This window comes from Vipera ursinii (assembly GCF_947247035.1).
Source record: "Vipera ursinii genome assembly, chromosome: 1".
Lineage (NCBI taxonomy): Eukaryota > Metazoa > Chordata > Lepidosauria > Squamata > Viperidae > Vipera > Vipera ursinii.
The window spans coordinates 163,345,781-163,364,427 of record NC_139512.1 but is presented as its reverse complement, the minus strand read 5'-3'; the positions used below and the strand labels follow the sequence as shown (position 1 = coordinate 163,364,427).

Below are 18,647 nucleotides of genomic sequence, written 5' to 3'. Positions count from 1 at the left end.
AAAAATGCTTCATTTTTTACATTGTTGTACACTATATTGTGCGAAAAGCAGACAAACCATATTATAGCTTATTGAAGTTTCTGAGTCAAGCCATAATATTGTGTAATTGTGTAAGCCATAATTGTGATTTAATCAGAGTTCAAATAGGCCCACTAACTTAATCCCACTGTTTTAGTTTGACATGAAGATGGTAAATGTTTCTTAGTCTCTTTTCTGGTAAAACTAGAAAGGGACAGGTAATTTCTCTTTTTTTTAATTGTAAAATGTTAAGTACTTCTGTGAGCCACTTGAATCCCCTCCAGCTAGCATAGACAACTTGTAGCCCATAACCCCGCTGTGTCATTTCCAGTCTCCTCTATCTTGCTCAAGAATGACAGTATGATTTCTCATAATTTTGAAATTTTAAATACATGAAAGTAGGTATAAGCCTTAAAGTGACAATTAAAAAAACAAGAAAATTCCCCCAAATATGTATATGTATATAATGTGTCTTTTCTCGCTTCATGACATTGCAGTATCGCCAAACATTATATGTGGTGTAATGTTTCTCATGCTTTCTGTAGGTTGTTCATCCTGGCATAGTAGTAGATTTTTTTTTTAAAAAAAAATTAGAATAATGTGTATCTTTGTCTTTTGTTTTGCAGCAACTGTGCCTGACAGCTTCTAAGTTTGTGGCACATCTTATGAATCAGAATGTGGTAAGCCATTTGTAATAGGGACATGATAGTTTTTAGCTTTTGATATTTACAATATAATCTTCCCACAAGAACCAAAAAAGTGAGGAGTTGTGATTATCTCTGGATGTTTTATAGCTCATTGTCTGTCTAGATTACTTCTTGTCACCATTTGTGATAACGCTAAACTCACCTGAATCATGTCAGAATCAGAACCACAATTTAGTGAGAGGTCGCATTATGCTTTTGCATTCAGTCACCATACGTACAGTATTTCGATAGCTTTCCTAATGAAGTGATTGATGAACCAGTCATACGTTCTAATAGTTATATCTGAGATGGCAATCTCATTTTTTAAGATAGTAAATTCAATTTATTTTTATCTATTAATGTCATAGAATTAGGACTTTCTCAGAAATGGGTAGTATCTGATTATTATATGTGGAAGTTTTCCCTAAGCGATGCAGTCGTTAAGTGGGACATCATTTGACCTGGATAGGCTTCCTTCCACCATGGTCGTTAAGAGAGAGATCATGTGACTATAACTTGCGTTTTTACTGCTGGCTTCTCCATTAATTCTTTGTCAGAAGCTGGTAGTAAAGCATGAAAATAGTGATGATGTAACCATGGAAACTGTGATGATCATAAACAGCTGCTGATTGTGAAGCAGCCAAATCTCTATCGCTGACTGTGGCGATATATCAACTATTATAATATGAGGATTGGTCATAAAGTTACAGGAAGTTCTCAACTTACAACCATTTATTCAGTGCTTATGACTGGTCCTCGGAGTTCTTGCTATCCCAGCAGCTTTGTGATGGTGTGATTGCAAGCTGCCTGGGGCTTGCCACAGGAAGTTGCCTCGCGTAACAACAGTGAATTTTGGTTAACAACAGCAACCAGGACTGCAGGAATTGCCATCGCTAAGCGATGCAGTACGCTTTATAATTTGAATCATTTTTTTTAATTTTAATTCCATTTATATCCCGCCCTTCTCCGAAGACTCAGGGCGGCTTACAAGCTTAGCAGTAGCCTTCATTCTATGTATATGCCTGCTTATTAGGGCTTTCACACACACACCCAAGCAGCATTATTACAAAGTCAGCTTAATTGCCCCCAACAATCTGGGTCCTCATTTTACCTACCTCGGAAGGATGGAAGGCTGAGTCAACCTTGAGCCTGGTGGGACTCGAACCTGCACTAATTAGCAGTGGAATGTTGGTCACAATTAAGTCAAGGACTGCTTGTACTTTTTTTTAGCACCATCGTAACTTTAAACAATTGCTAAAAAGGACGATTGAACCAGGACTGTTTATATAGCTTTCCTTTTTTACAAGCTAATAGATGCAACTTTCAGCAGCTTGGGCAGATGGAGACACGTTGCTTAAGTTTGTCTTGAGATTTCCTAATCAGGCATCCTTATGCTCCATTCAGGAAGAGGTTTACCCTTCCTAGGCTAAGGTGTAAACCCAGAAAGGTTTGCCACCATTCTCCATTATTTTTCCCATCTGTCCGCAAACAGTTATGCAAAGGCAAAATGCATAGCAGGAGGTCTGTTGATTTGGAATGAATCTCTCCAGCTGACTGTTTCATGTTTTGTTTCAAAGAATGCTCCTTGCTAATTGCCATTTCCTGATCTAGAGCAGAGGTCCCCAAACTTTTGAGCACCAGGGTTCTGCGGAGAAAGATTTTTCCGTGGACCGGAGAGTGTGTGGTTTTGTGTGCTGCCTGCATCTCATGGATGGGGCTTTGCTTGTTTGTGTGGACCGGTTGCTGGCATGCTGTGGCCCAGTGCTGGTCCACAGACCCGGCGTTGGGGATCCCTGCTTTAGAGAATTGCTATAGGCATATCCAGTTGGATCTGACTTTGAATACTTCAGACTGCTCTGCTGTGGATGGCATGAGATGTCTTAAAGTCAGCATGTGTTGCCCTGAGCTCATTGCGCTTCTTGCAGTAGTGTCGTATTTTATCAGCTATTTTAAATATCTTGATTTTTTTTAAACTAATATTTTATGTTGTTTTCCTATCAGGCTCACGAGGTTTTATGTTTGGAAATGCTCACGTTGCTCCTGGAAAGACCTACGGACGATAGCATTGAAGTAGCAATTGGATTTCTAAAGGATTGTGGCCTCAAGTTAACAGAAGTGTCCCCTAGAGGTATTAACGGTAAGTAGGCTATCCTGCTACGCTCCTCATCGATTCCTGAATTGGCAGCCCCCATCTGAACTGTTTCTTACACTGCAGCCATCTTTGACCGCCTTCGCCATGTCCTTCACGAATCTGAAACTGACAAGCGTGTCCAATACATGATTGAAGTCATGTTTGCCGTGCGCAAAGATGGATTCAAAGATCACCCAGTAATTCCAGAGGGACTGGATCTTGTGGAGGAGGAGGATCAATTTACCCACATGTTACCTTTGGAAGATGAATATAATCCAGATGACATTCTCAGTAAGTATGATATTTGAGAGCCAACATATGCTTGTATGCTTTAGAATTACGTAAGAGCATCATTTCAATGTTTTCTTTTCTCCTTTTGGGAAGATGTCTTCAAAATGGACCCTGAATTTATGGACAACGAAGAGAAATACAAAGCTCTGAAAAAAGGTACGTGGGTTCAAGTTCTCAGTTGTGCGTGGTTGTTTATTTTCTAAGGCACTTCTCTGTCCTAAGTGCTGCTGACTCGGTCAAATCTATTAATTTGATTTTTTTTTGGTAATGTAGAAATCCTTGATGAAGGTGACAGTGACTCAGAAGCTGATCAGGATGCAGGTAGTAGTGAGGAGGAGGAGGAGGAAGAAAGAGAGGAGGAAGATGAGGATGACGAAGGTAAGAGAGAGTTTCATTGAAACTAAGCGGGGTAAATTATTCAGGGCTGTGGCTACTACACTATAGCAGGACAATAAATCTTAAGTTTGATTTATATTAAAATACACTTTCTCTTTAATTATCACCTTTGGAAACTGACCATCTCCCTCACAGAGCAAGTCTGGGCAGTGTGCAAAGAAGATTTTAAAAAGAGGGGGAAAAAACTATGAATATTATAACATAAATCAAGTGTCAATGCTGCAAACATTGACATGTTTTTGCACTGACAAAATAAAGAGACAGCCTGTTACTTTAATTGCTTTGCTTGGGGGGGAGGGAAAACTACCTGGATGTTTTAAGAAGATAAGAACTTGGCGGGTTGTCTAACGGAAGAGAAACTAATTCTTTGAATTAATTGGAGAATGTGACTAATGACAAAAATGGAAAGGTGGGGAATTGTATTTGATATATTTTGCAAGGGGGCGGAGATTTCAGATTCTGGCAACCCCCCCATGAGTGCCAATGTTTCGTTATATGATTAAGACTTTTTAGATAAACAATGCTTGCACTTTGTTTGATTTGTCTTCATTTATCGGAACCATGACCTCCAGATTAAGACAAGAATACCTTCTCTGCCTGACTGGGTGGGGACAGGCTGATAGGATGGGCCACAAAGAGCTCCGCAGCAGGTAGCCTGACCCCATGCCACGTAGGGCTTTAAAGGTCGTAACCAACACCTTGAACATGGAAGCAAACCAGGTGTTTTTAATGCGTTAGCACTGGGTGTAATGTAATACGTACATCGTGGGCCTTTGCGTCGTACTCAGGGAAATGTACTGACTGGCTTAGTTAGCAAATGTGAATCTATGTAGATAAAGGGTGATTTAGTTGTACTTACTACCCTTGAATCAGAGCATTTCCGTAACCGCGAATAGGTAAAAGCACTTGTAAAGTTTACTCACTAGGAGGTAAAAACATTTTTTTTTAAAAAAATTAGCCCCTGTGCCTATTTAATCTACATTTGAAAATCTTGACTTCGTGTGTCTACTGGACCAGCAGTACCGTTGTTTAAGAAACGGAAGCCCAGGGTTGTCTTGATCACAACCGGAACTAGCGTACACACATCTTATTTCATTTTTGCCTTTTAACTTTTTGATTTCTTTCAAGTGTAAACATTAACTTCTTTTTTCTTCTCCCCTGCTTCTGTCATTGCCAAAAATACTTATTCTATTTGTTTATTTAGAAAATTTATACAGCCGCCTACTCGCTCACAGCAACTCTAGGTGGCTTACAAGCGATAAAAGCACAGTGTAAAACAAAAAATAAAAATAAAAACAATAACCCACCCACCCACCTGTCCATTGACAACGCACAGTCAAACAAGACATTTGATGGGCTCCATCCCACTCTGGGTTCTCCAGGCCTGCTGACAAAAGCCAAGCCTTCGGATACTTACAAAAGAGTGTCAAAGTAGGGGCCAGTCTAATTTCTGAAGGGATGGTATTCCAAGGGGAGAGAGCCACCAGGAGAAGTAGTACTTTGGTTTTAAATTTCATTACAATTAATTCATTACATTAATTTTCCTTGCAATTCTAAATACAGTTTTATAGAGAAGTATGGCATTTTTGTTGAGTTTTTAATGGAGTGGCTGGGCCAAATATTAAGAATAATAGCATAGTGTGCATTCAGCCAGTCTTTAAGACCCACATAAGATCCACAAAATTTACTACAGGGATTAAGGTTTGCTTAAAATTATTTCCTTTGAAATCAAGTTTTTTTTTTAAAACTTTTATCTCGACCGAATCTTGCCCAATGCTAACACTTAAACTGTTTACAAAAGTAGGAGGGTGGGGGTTGTTTTGCATGTATCACCCCTTTAGGGTTCACAAATAAAGCAGCTTAGCATATTTTGACAGTCTGCAGCTAACATCTATAGAAATATTTATACAATAGGAAATGGTTGCTGAATCTGAAAAATACTGTTTTTTTAAAACAGTATTGTAGAAAAGCATTGTCACAGGCCAAAAAATAAAAAAAGAGGATGGTAATTACTGCAGACTGTCATCATGAAGAGTGCTTATTTAAACGCTCTGGGTATTTATTTACATTCAAACTGTTTTGTTATGCATCGGACCACGATGAAATCTTCCCTCCTGTTCTGTTGCAATTGTTATATGTTGTTATGCATAGTATTCTTAGAGGCATAGGAGAACCCCAACCCACCCCTCTTTGAAATTTGACTGAAATTTCCTTGATCTCTTTAGCATCAAGCCAGACTTGAAAACTCAGTTTCTCTATTAAATATAAAAGCCCCCAAACTCTACACTGAATTGGTATGACTGTGAAACATGCTATTTTTGTTTCTCATGTAATTTTTTAAGGCAATGATAATTCCTTTCATCTGAGGTTGCTTCCTTTCAGAATGTTTTTAAACTTCGATGTCTAGCCTTTTTTGCTGGGCTTCCCGCATAATTTCCTATCAAATATTAACCAGGTCCATCCTTGCTTTAGCTTCCAAGTTCAGTTATTTTTCATGAAGAAGTCATTTATTTTGAACAATCCTATCTGAAATTATGTGTTGGCAATGCTATGTATTTTTTTTCCTGAATGATTTATCCTAATCTTTTGTTTATTTCCTTTTATTGATCAAGGACAAAAAGTTACCATCCACGACAAAACGGAAATTAACTTGGTTTCTTTCCGGCGAACTATTTACCTTGCAATTCAGTCAAGGTAAAATGAAATATAACTCTCCATTGAAATTCGACACCGTTGTAACATAAATCACAGGCACTTTAGCAAAGTAGCATCCTAAATGACAGTGTGCAAAGTGTTAGCTGCAATCTAGAGCGCTTGTACATTTTTCTTTATATTTAGGAATGCACTTCAAAATTATCTCTTACCAAACTGATTCCTTTCAAATGTATTGGACTGCAACTCTTCAGATTCCTGTCATTGACGATTTGCAGTCATATATATACACCTGTAAAACCATAAATTGTGGAAGGTTCTCAATTTGAATCTATTGAAATTAGAAGAGTCATACATTTCAAATGGACAAATCTGCACATAGAATAAAAGAAAATTGGCATAGAACTAAAAATATTTGCAAATGTTTTTATTGCCTTCTTTACGTCGAACAGTTATTCTGTGAAATTACATTGTGGAAAAAAACCAGTGTTTTAATTTGTTTACTAGAATTGGTACATTTCTATTTAATATGATGTTACAGTAATAATGACTCATAAAAGAGAATCATCTTGTTTTAGTCTGTCTGAAAATCTATTGGTTTTGGCCAGAGCTCATGGGAAAAAAACATTAATTGCTAAAATAGAATTATTTTTCAAGAGAAATGTACATAGTTATAAAATACATTGGGCTTCTTAATAGGGAAAATGGAATTTTCATATGTTGATGTATGCATTGTTTTCTTTAATGAACATCTTGCATGTGTTTATATTTGTGTGTATACTTTTGAGTCAGTGTTGACTCTTGGCAGTTGCCTAGACGAGTCCTAGCAGTTTTCTTGGCAAGATTTTTGAAAGTTTTCTATGGTTTTCTTCCTGTGGTTGAGAGTGCCTGACTCAAGTTGACTCATCTGGTTTCATGCCAAAGGCAAGACTAGAACTCACTGTCTCCTGGTTTCTACTCTGGTACCTTACCGCTATAGCAAACTGGTTGTCATGTAAACTTACTTCAACAGATTTGAGGCTCAGAGACCAGTGATGTTCTGATTTAATCAAGTGACAATGAATGTCTGACTTTAGTAAGTGAGGTCTTGCGTATTGGAAGTTCTGAAGGTTCTTTTACAGTTAAACAGAATTCTTACATTATAAATTTGGGAATGTAGATGTCTTAAGATGCCTTTGCCTGAGCAGTAGTTGAAACCAGCATGGTTTGGTGTTACACCAAAGTCGCTGAGGTTTTGTGAGAAGCTTTTACCGTGTTAGGGATGAAAGTCAGTTATGTACAGATAAACATATATTTTTCCTTTCTCTGTCTTTCTGTAGTTTAGATTTTGAGGAATGTGCCCATAAATTGCTGAAGATGGATTTTCCTGAAAGCCAAACAGTAAGTCTTAATAAGGTTTTCTTTTGAATTTTTTTGCTTTTCTATTCCTTAAAGGGCATTAAAAAACAAGTTACTGACACAATCATATTTTATATAGTACAGCAGCTGATGCCTAGTACAGAGGTTCTCCTGGGGTGTATCATGAGCAAATCTGAGGGGGATTGGAAAAAAAATGTTATGAGATGGAAAAACACTCTAACTCCAAATACTAAGGATTGGATTTTGGAGGGGTGTAATCTAGCCATTTTTGAGAAAATTATACAATTCTGTTGATCAGAAAATGTCATGCTATTTCTTCCTTTGGAAGAAGTTCTTGGATGGGCTTGGTGAAACAATTGAAAGCTTATTTTCCTCTTTTTTAAAAAAAAGTCCCATTCCCCCAAGGGAGAAGATGGATGTTTCAAAAATTTGAAAAATAAAGTAATAAAAAGATCAGGTGATTTGGAAATATAGTTGTAATTACATTTTTTTTATTGTTTTATTTGTCGTGCTATGTTTTTCCCTTTTTTTCTTAGTAGGCAATGAATTGCTCAATTCTTATGTATGCTTGTTTTATTTTTTAATTTTATTTTTTTATTTTAATTCCATTTATATCCCGCCCTTCTCCGAAGACTCAGGGCGGCTTACAAGCTTAGCAGTAGCCTTCATTCTATGTATATGCCTGCTTATTAGGGCTTTCACACACACCCCAAGCGGCATTATTACAAAGTCAGCTTAATTGCCCCCAACAATCTGGGTCCTCATTTTACCTACCTCGGAAGGATGGAAGGCTGAGTCAACCTTGAGCCTGGTGGGATGCGAACCTGCACTAATTGCAGGCAGCTGGTGTTACTTAAGGAGGCATTAGCCCACTGCTCCACCAAGGCTCCTTTGAAAAAGGATTATTATTATTATTTTTTTAAAAAAAGTTTAAAACCCACCACAAGCACCCCCTGTTAAAACGTGCTTGTGGGTCCCCCTACTGGGGGCTGAACAGTGCAGGGATATGCAGATTATCTTTCTCTGCTGCAGTGCTTATGCTGTGGACAGCCTTTCCTTTGGGGCCAGGTTAGGCACTTCCCTTACGGTCTTCCAGAAATTCACGGAAACAACTTTTTCTGGAAGGCATTAGGGCAGGGGTAGGCAACCTTGTCACTGCAGATGGGTACTGTAGCCAAGAAATTAAAAGACGCTTGCTCCTGGGGAGGAAAGCCATGGCAAATCTAGACAGCACACTAAAAAGCAGAGACATCACCCTGTCAACAAAAGTGCGTATAGTCAAGGCTATGGTCTTCCTAGTTGCAATGTATGGCAGTGAAAGTTGGACCATAAAAAAGGTTGAGCGCCAAAGAATTGAGGCCTTTGAACTCTGGTGCTGGAGAAGACTCCTGCGAGTCCCTTGGACTGCAAGGCGATCAAACCAGTCAGTCCTAGAGGAGATAAACCCTGACTGCTCTTTAGAAGGCCAGATCCTGAAGCTAAAACTCAAATACTTTGGCCACCTAATGAGAAGGAAGGACTCACTGGAGAAGAGCCTCATGCTGGGAAAGATTGAGGGCAAGAGAAGAAGGAAGGGGACGACAGAGAATGAGGTGGCTGGATGGAGTCACTGAAGCAGTAGGCGTGAGCTTAAATGGACTCCAGAAGATGGTAGAGGACAGGAAAGCCTGGAGGAACATTGTCCATAGGGTCGCGATGGGTCGGACACGACTTCGCAACTAACAACAACAAGGCAACCTTGGCTCTTTTATGACTTGTGGACTTCAACTCCCAGAATTCCTGAGCCAGCCATGCTGAGGGGAAAGGGAGAGGTTTCCATGCTGAGCCACGCTGGCTCAGGAATTCTGGGAGTTGAAGTCCACGAGTCATAAAAGAGCCAAGGTTGCCTACCTCTGCATTAGGGGAACAGCAAATGGGTGATCTCCGAGTAATTGCACGCTACTGTTAATTTTGTTTTGATTTTCTGCTGCTTCATTGTTGAAAACCCTGGGAGTCTCTGTAGATTACAGCAGTGAATCAAAAGGTACTGTGATGAGGGATGAGTCCCCTTTGGAAGCTCTTGGAAGTAGGTTGAGAGAAGTTCCCCAGAAGAAGGTTCTGACAGAAATCCAGCTTTGGGTGCACTAGTTCCCTTAAAGCACAGTGTGACAATTTTATTCATGGGATGGTCGGGTGTCATGGTTCCGATAAATGAAACCCATCAAAAGAACTGCAAGGCAAATTGTTTACAGCGTTGACATCGGGTTTATTAATTTACTGTGTCCTGGTACCATAAATTTTGAACACACGGCCCACATTAGTTTTACAATTCATCAGTTAGGATTAACATGTCCATAGGGTCGCGATAGGTCGGACACAACTTCACAACTAACAACAACAGATCAAGGTAGGCAACCTTGGCTCTTTTATGACTCGTGGACTTCAACTCCCAGAATTCCTGAGCCAGCGTGGCTCAGCATGGAAACCTCTCCCTTTCCCCTCAGCATGGCTGGCTCAGGAATGCCACGAATCAGTCAACGTTGACTTGAAGACGCACATGCACCGTTTACACACAGAGTCATGTGTAAAAACAGTAAAGTTGTTAATTTTCCATTTTTTCCCCCAGGAAGTTGCTCTCCGGATAGAATGTATGTAAATAATTGCTTTGCACAGGTTTTTCCCAACACATGAAAAAACACCGAACGCTGAGGTTGAACCATTTTACTTAAGGAGAATATATTTTTAGAAATGTATATTATGTAAATCTATACCCGTGCTCGTATTTTGCTGACACTGTTATTAAATGTTTTCGCCGGATCTCTTGCCAGCCTAGAACAAATTTGTGTAACTTTCCCAGAAACAGTGGCCGGGGCTAGGACTGCAAAGACGTTTCATTTCATTTCATTATACTTAATCTTAACAGATCTGTATTCTTAATCATTCTCCACTCTTCTGTTTAATAGTTTTCTACTTCTGTCAGTTAAAAATACTGGCTTTGAGAAATTTCAGTGGAATGTATCCAAAGAGTCATGAAGAAAGCTAGGCCTTTCAACCTCTTCTTGTCAGAAGGAAATGTGTAACCCAAGGAACAGGAAGCTGATAATTTCAGCCTCGCTCTTTTATCGGAGGAAGGAATTTATGATCTCTTTGTTCACATAGCATTGAAATCATAGTTTTTAGTATTCCATCCAGAGGCAAGCCACTTCATGTGATTATATGCTAATTTGAAATACACTGTATATCACGATACTTTTCTCTACTCCATTTCTGCCTAAAACAACTCTAATCACCTCCCTTAGTTCAATATAAATTTGATCTTGTCTCCGACAAAGTGGTTACTGTCATTTACAGTGGAATGTATACCTAGCAAAAGGGCACCATCTTTGCGCATGGGAAAAGGGGTGTATCCTGAAGAACTTGCCTTGAATCTAGCCATTGATGTTGTGTTTTCCTGACTAGATGTGGGCAGAAGAGACATATTTATTTTTTTTCAACATATTTCTGCAGTGTACTAAGTCAGTGCTCCCCATCTTGGGTGCCCTTTCAGCAATGACCCTGTTTGCTCAGAATTCTGGAGCTTGAAATACACACATCTGGTCAGGTCAGAGAAAACTGCCTTTTATGCTTGTGCTAAAGCTCATTCAACCAAACCAGGAAATAGTTCCATTTCTGCTTAACCTGGATATTCTTAAGTGCAATCTAAATTCACGGTTATTTAACACTGTCTCTGTTTATAGAAGAGTTCATTCTCACTTCGAACTTCTGGGCCTAAGACTAGCTGCTAACACCAGCTATAGAACTGAGTCTTTTCGGCGGAATTTATCGCTCTTTACTGAGCTGAACTTTTTCACCTCTACGTGCATAAAGGGGTTTGGGATTGATTGGTTGATTGATTGATTGATTTAAGCTTGGGGAATTTTACTGTTCCCACTGCACATGGTAGCTGCTGACCCAATTAGCTTATTATGCATCTGTTTGTATTTGTATGTGAGGGAGTGAAAAACAGGGCAATCAGGTACCTATCAAAGTGGTTTAGAAAGAGGAAAATGTGTGTGCTGCTGTGGTTTTATATTTGAGCATTCGAGTTTAAACCTTTTATCCGTTATTAATATTAATAATATCATAAGCCAGACTTAGTGTGTGTGCCAAAACACCCTCTGTATCTTGCAGTGATAGAATTAGAAGGGGTGTGAAGAAGTCTGGATAGGCTAAGACTAAAGGCTTTACTTATATTAAGACCAGGTTTTATTGCATAACAAAGCTGTGCTAAGGCACTATGAAAGGAGATCTGTTGATTACAGGTAGCTCTCAACTTATGACCATTTAGTTAACAATAGTTCAAAGCCTTACAGTTACTGTGTGTGACTGCAGTTTGGGCGCTTGTAAACCTGCTCCTATTTATGACGTGTTGTAGCATTCTGCAGTCACGTGATTGCAATTGTTACCTTTTTTTGCCAACTTCTGACAAAAAGCCATTGGGGAAATTGGATTCATTTAACAACCATGGTGATTCACTTAACATCCACTGTAAAAATTGCCATAAAATTGGGTCCGCCTTGACTCGTGATCGCAACAACCTCTCGCAACCGATTCTCGTCATAAGTTGAGGACTACCTCAAATTGATTGATTCATTTATTCATCAATTTGATTTACATTCAGCCTTTCATTCAGGAGATCAAGGTGGCTTACGTAGCACAGCCTCTTCCCATTTTCCCCACACCAAGTCTGTAAGGTAAGCTAGCCTGAGATTTTGTGACTGGCCCAAAGGCGCCCAGGGTACTTCCAAATAGATGAAGGAAGCTTCAGGATTATATCCTAAAAATTTGTGTGTGTGTGGGTTGGTGGGTGTTTGGATGCATATTTTTTTTGTATCAGCTAAATCTATAGTACATTGCAAATAATGGAATGGCATCAGAATTCAATTAGTTATCTAAATGAATAGGGACCCAAAAATAAGTTTATGTATGAACAAGGCACTCAATATATTTTGGGGGCTGATAGATTGTACAGAAAGTGGGCCTTTTGCTAATTCATCACTCACCCTGGGCCAACATTTTAAAAGCCTTATTGCATTATTCATGCCTGTGATTTAATGTCTGCTTCAGTTTGTTCCTTTCAGAGGCTGCAAACTTTCATATATTGTTTCATTAGAACTTTCAGTGTTTATTGAATAAAGTGATATAGAAAAAAGTTTTACAAAATTACAAAAAGGGTTACTTTTGGTCATTTATACCCCCCCCCCAATATGCCAAATTTGGAAAATAGTAGATATAAAAACAGTTGGATCCTGCTATTTAAATCCATGTAGGTCAGCGTACAAACTGTAGCCTGGTATACAATAATATGAGAATCTTTTATGACTCCAAAAATAAAGGTTGTCTGTCTAATGGGGATGGTGGTGGTGTTGAACATTTTTGGCCAATTATCTTGCAGCCTTTTTCACTCTTAAAAAAAAGTTGCACAAAACTCTGCTTTCAATTTTACAACATTTGTTTACCGATAGTACTTTTTTATTGAATTAATAAAATTATGGGCCTAAATTGCAGTTGTAGGGAAAGGCCCAGTAGCTCGTTTCTTCACTAAATTAATTAATCTAGAACAGGGGTCTTCAAACGTGGCCTTTTTATGACTTGTGGACTTCAACTCCCAGAATTCCTCAGCCAGCATGCCTAGCTGAGGAATTCTGGGAGTTGCAGTCCACAAGTCATAAAAGGGCCAAGTTTGAAGACCCCTGATCTAGAATAAGCATCAGACCAGGAAATAACGTATTGATTCAAAGTCAGTAAATTTATTGCCTTGAAGTCAAATAGAATAACCAAAGAAAATGGTCAGCAAAAATAAGCAGATGACTGTCCCAGAGGCAACAGAATAGCAATGCCATCAAAACGACATTTTCCCATTTTTAATCTGAGGCATATCCTTGATGGTTACAGAAAGAAAAAAGAGAAAAAGGAGGAAATCTGATGATAAAATTCTTTGGATTAACTCAAAGAAAGTTCTGGTTAAATCCCGAAGAAGGAAGTTTTAAAATGGCAAAGAAACTGCAGTATAAAATCTATGCTTTTCTGTCTTTCTTCTTCATATGAAATTTCACTAGCTGTTTCTTCCATCAACTGCTTTAAAGTGATATATGACCACGGAGATGTCCTCGGACAAGCGCTGGCTCTTCGGCTTTAAAATGGAGATGAGCACCGGCCGCTAGAGTCGGAAACGACTAGCACGCATGTGCGGGGGAACCTTTACCTTTTTACTTTTATCTGTATTACTGATAGAATCTCACTGGAGCAACATCCTTTGCCCAAAGGAGGTTAAGTTTGCTTTTTGGGAATTAACTGTATGAACCCCTTCCCCCTAGTTACGAATGAAGGGGAGTTGGGGTGTCTTAAGGGAACTGCATGTGGCCCAGTATAGATGCATTGCTCCCTATATTTGATTCTGGGAAAATATGTACCATCGTTCAACAGGTTTGCATGTTTGCCTGACCAGAGTTAACTATGGGGAAAGATTATTAGTTTCTTTCTTCATCAATCGTGAACTAAACAAAATCAGCACTGCAGGGTTTCCTTTAAAGGCTCAGAATAGAAGGACCTAGTTAGCATTAACCGTAGCAAAGCAGTGTAGAATCGGTGATTTCATTTTGGTCTTGCCAACTTAAGAGCACTTTGCTTTCCTTGTCAGATAGCTCAGATGTACACTCAACACTTATCAAAGCCTTTGTTGCCTCTTTCTCTAACTTTGCAACATACAGTTTTCCTGGCAGTGCTCATAGAAAAGTTAAGCCCGTCTTGTATCTAAGCAACTAAATTACCTTACAACAGTGGTGGGTATTCAGTGGGAACTCTGTCGTCTTTTACTGGTAGTATGTTTTTACTCAACATTAAGAAAACCAAGATCATGGCATCTGGCCCTCTCAATTCCTGGTAAATAGATGGGGAAGAAATGGAGGTATTGACAGATTTTATTTTCCTGGGCTCCAAGATCACCACGGATGGGGACTGCAGCCAAGAAATTAAAAGACGCTTGCTCCTTGGGAGGAAAGCCATAGCAAATTTAGACAGCACACTAAAAAGCAGAGACATCATCCTGCCAACAAAAGTGCATATAGTCAAGGCTATGGTCTTCCCAGCTGCAATGTATGGCTGTGAAAGTTGGACCATAAGAAAGGCTAAGCACCAAAAAGAGCCTTGGTGGAGTAGTGGGCTAATGCCTCCTTAAGTAACACCAGCTGCCTGCAATTAGTGCAGGTTCAAGTCCCACCAGGCTCAAGGTTGACTCAGCCTTCCATCCTTCCGAGGTAGGTAAAATGAGGACCCAGATTGTTGGGGGCAATTAAGCTGACTTTGTAATAATGCCGCTTGGGTGTGTGTGTGTGTGAAAGCCCAAATAAGCAGGCATATACATAGAACGAAGGCTACTGCTAAGCTTGTAAGCCGCCCTGAGTCTTCGGAGAAGGGCGGGATATAAATGGAATTAAAAAAAAATTGAGGCCTTTGAACTGTGGTGCTGGAGAAGACTCCTGCAAGTCCCTTGGACTGCAAGGTGATCAAACCGGTCAGTCCTAGAGGAGATCAACCCTGACTGCTCTTTAGAAGGCCAGATCCTGAAGCTAAAACTCAAATACTTTGGCCACCTAATGAGAAGGAAGGACTCACTGGAGAAGAGCCTAATGCTGGGAAAGATTGAGGGCAATAGAAGAAGGGGACGACAGAGAATGAGGTGGCTGGATGGAGTCACTGAAGCAGTAGGCGTGAGCCTAAATGGACTCCAGAAGATGGTAGAGGACAGGAAGGCCTGGAGGAACGTTGTCCATTGGGTCGCGGTGGGTCGGACACGACTTCGCAACTAACAAAAACGTTTGGAAAAGGCACGAAATGGAAGTAATGTCTCTTGTTTCTGATGTCTTGAAACCTCCTTGGAAAGGAGGTAAAAGCTCACCTCGCAGAAAGAAATAAAGTTATTAAGAAGACTATGAAGAATATTAGAGATAAAGTATCTTCTGCAGTGGAAGTGAGAACTTTTGGGGAGCTTACCAGCATTGACCCGACTAAGTGAAATTATAGTTGCCTAGACCAGTGTTTCCCAACCTTAGGAACTTGAAGATGCGTGGACTTCAACTCCCAGAATTCCCCAGCCAGCTATGCTGGCTGGGGAATTCTGGGAGTTGAAGTCCACGCATCTTCAAGTTCCTAAGGTTGGGAAACGCTGGCCTAGACCTTGGTGAGCCATCTATGCCTTCTTCATTTGCATCACAAAATGTTTCGTGCTTTTGAACGCAGCATCTTAAAAAAATAAATCTATTTTTCCTGTTTTGTGTTTAATTTTAAAGAAATCTCGGGCTCGACTATACATTTTCAATAACTATAAAAAGGGTATTTGGCTACTTGGCTTCCAGTACATTGATCAGTAATGTCTGAATAAACCATTCAGTGTAACTATATTCAGATCCGCATCATCGTATATGCTGACTTTAACAATTGATATATAGATGTTTTGTTTTCTTCTATTCGATGTAAACTGCCAGCAAGTCCCGATAGTATACGCAGCATTCAATTGTAAGAGTTGAACAACTGGATCAGTAGTTGCAATTAATCTCTGAAACGGCAGTGCATTGCTAATGCTGCTCAATGACTCCTATCACATCATGTGTACAAAATAATGACGAACGATTAGATCTCAGCCTGCTTGTTTTGAACAAGCCAGTGAGAGTGACTTTATAAGCAAATCTGTTTGCCTGAACATTGATTACTCAAGATATTCTGGTAGAAATCACGGGTAATATTTAAATTTTTAAAATGTTGTAATATTTAATCACTTTAACCTCTGGGGAATATTATAGCGTGGTAACTGCTGTTCAGGGAGCAAAAAAGTAATTTGTTCTTCCAGTCATGCTGACTTCATTAGCAACAGCATCAGCACTTTGCCCTGCTTTATTACATGAAATCTGATTGACTGCAATGTTATTCCAGTGGAGCAATATACAAGTAAATACAAGTGCTTTAATATATTAAATTCATGTAAAAATGCAACAAGGAATTTTTAAGATTGGGATAGTTAGCCGTTTCTTATCATTAAAGGAACAGAAAACCTTGAATATTTATGTATGTGTATTTCAACTGATCATGATGGCTGATCAATCAATCACACATTGTGCTAGGCAGAAAATTTTAACAAAGCGTTTGTCTTATGGTTTCATCAGTAACTTCATGTTGAAAGTTAAGTGTATTCAGAGGGTTTCATGTTGACTTATTTGTCAAATTTATTTATGCTTTAACATGTTTTTTAATTCCTGCATTATTGCCATGATATCGCTGTACTGATTTTTAATTGAAAGCATGTTATTTCATATATACCATTATCTTTTTTTGTGACAGAAAGAACTATGCAATATGATACTTGATTGTTGTGCTCAGCAAAGAACGTATGAAAAATTCTTTGGTTTACTAGCTGGGGTGAGTTGCCATTTTTCACACCTACATCCCTTGCCATTCCTATGTCTTTCATAAAGAGGGCTCATTTACAAAATGTTTTTCAATATCAATTGGTAACTTTTCATTAATGACTTGTAGTTGAAAAGATGAAGCAGATAATGGCATCTTAAACTGCACAGTTTATTAACATTACAAAATAGTACCAAATATGTTGAGAAAAACTAGCATCTTCCCAGATTTTTTTTTAATATGGAACTTTGAGGATGTGATTTCAGTAAAAAGATGTGACTTTTGTTTCTGTATGCGTCACTTCCAAGGGGATTCCTATTTTTCAGTACGATTCCCACAACGTAGGCCTAGTAGCTACAATAACCATCAGAGCAATGCTGTATTTGTGGCAAGGTGATCTTTGGCAGTGAGGTCAAAAGGGAGAAGTAAAGCTAAAAGTAATCCTAAAGGGCAGGGGTCTTCAAACTTGGCCCTTTTATGACTTGTGGACTTCAACTCCCAGAATTCCTCAGTCAGGCACACTGGCTGAGGAATTCTGGGAGTTGGAAGTCCACAAGTCATAAAAGGGCCAAGTCTGAAGACCCCTGCTTAAGAGGGTCTGTGCTGATGTAAGGGAAGCCAGCCTATCTTAAGACAAGTGATTCCAGTGATGGTCTTTCCAGTGGTAATATATAACTGTGAAAGCTGAACACTGAGGTAGAGCGAAAGAAAGAACATAGACACACCATCTAATGGTCTGTTTGAAGAGAGTAAAAAAAATCAGTCCTAAACCAAATAATGATTGTTTCCTTGGGGTGATGATACTCAGATATTTGGGGATGTGCACAGATGATGGCCTAGAAAAGTTCCTTTGCCTGGCAGTGTTGCCTGGCAAAAGATGGCTGGATGGAACAAGATCACTGGAATGTCCTCTCTGCTCTCCAAAATTTTCCAGCTATCTATTAGTTAAATTGTCTTCTTTTTTATGTTTAGAACCAAACTAGTATTGGAAAAGAAACCAGTATGGCAGTCCTCGACTAATGACTGGTCACTTAATGACTGTTCAAAGTTACGAGGGACCCGCCCCCCAAAGTACTTACAACTCTGTTCCAAGGTTCTGATGGCCAGCCCTCCCGTCCTGCACACAGTCATATGACCGCTTTTGGGGCACTCAGCAACCTGCCCACAACTGTTTGCATCGTCCCACGGTTAGGTGACAGCGATTTACAACCTAGCCGTGGTGGTCCAGTAGTTAGAATGCTGTATTGCATGCTAACTCTGCCTATAGCCAGAAGTTTGATCCTGACCGGCTCAACGTTGACTCAGCCTTCCATCCTTCCAAGATTGGTAAAACGAGGACCCAAAGTGTTGGGAGCAATATGTTGACTCTGCAAACTGCTCAGAGAGTGCTGTAAAGCACTGAGAAGTGGTATATAAGTCTTAAGTGCTATTGCTATTGCTATTTTTCCCCAAAAACCAGCATTTCCTTCCGGTTTTTGGCAAAAAGGCTCATAGCAAACAAAGAGTTTGCTTAATGATTGTGGTATTTGTTAAGACCACAGACTCACTTAACTGCAGTGATTTGTTTAATGCCTGCAGCAAAAAAGGTCATAAAATCAGGATGATCATGTGGGTGAGCCGCTTTACGACTGGGCAGGCTCCATTACGGCCATAAGTCAAGGACCACCGGTGGTTTTCCTTTTTAATTTTCTTTGTCT

At 39.5% G+C, this 18,647-nt stretch overlaps 1 protein-coding gene across 2 annotated transcripts in view; it reads left to right on the top strand.

The window, feature by feature from the left end:
• The window catches only part of CWC22 (CWC22 spliceosome associated protein homolog), a 43,195-nt gene that overhangs the window by 15,865 nt on the left and 8,683 nt on the right, over positions 1 to 18,647 (top strand). For both annotated transcript variants that reach the window (XM_083349532.1, XM_083349533.1), the window contains exons 8-15: positions 645 to 698; positions 2,706 to 2,841; positions 2,920 to 3,126; positions 3,220 to 3,282; positions 3,400 to 3,504; positions 6,135 to 6,216; positions 7,494 to 7,554; positions 16,885 to 16,962. In XM_083349532.1, coding sequence (XP_083205658.1) covers positions 645 to 698; positions 2,706 to 2,841; positions 2,920 to 3,126; positions 3,220 to 3,282; positions 3,400 to 3,504; positions 6,135 to 6,216; positions 7,494 to 7,554; positions 16,885 to 16,962 — 786 coding nt within the window. The remainder of the gene's footprint in view (positions 1 to 644; positions 699 to 2,705; positions 2,842 to 2,919; positions 3,127 to 3,219; positions 3,283 to 3,399; positions 3,505 to 6,134; positions 6,217 to 7,493; positions 7,555 to 16,884; positions 16,963 to 18,647) is intronic.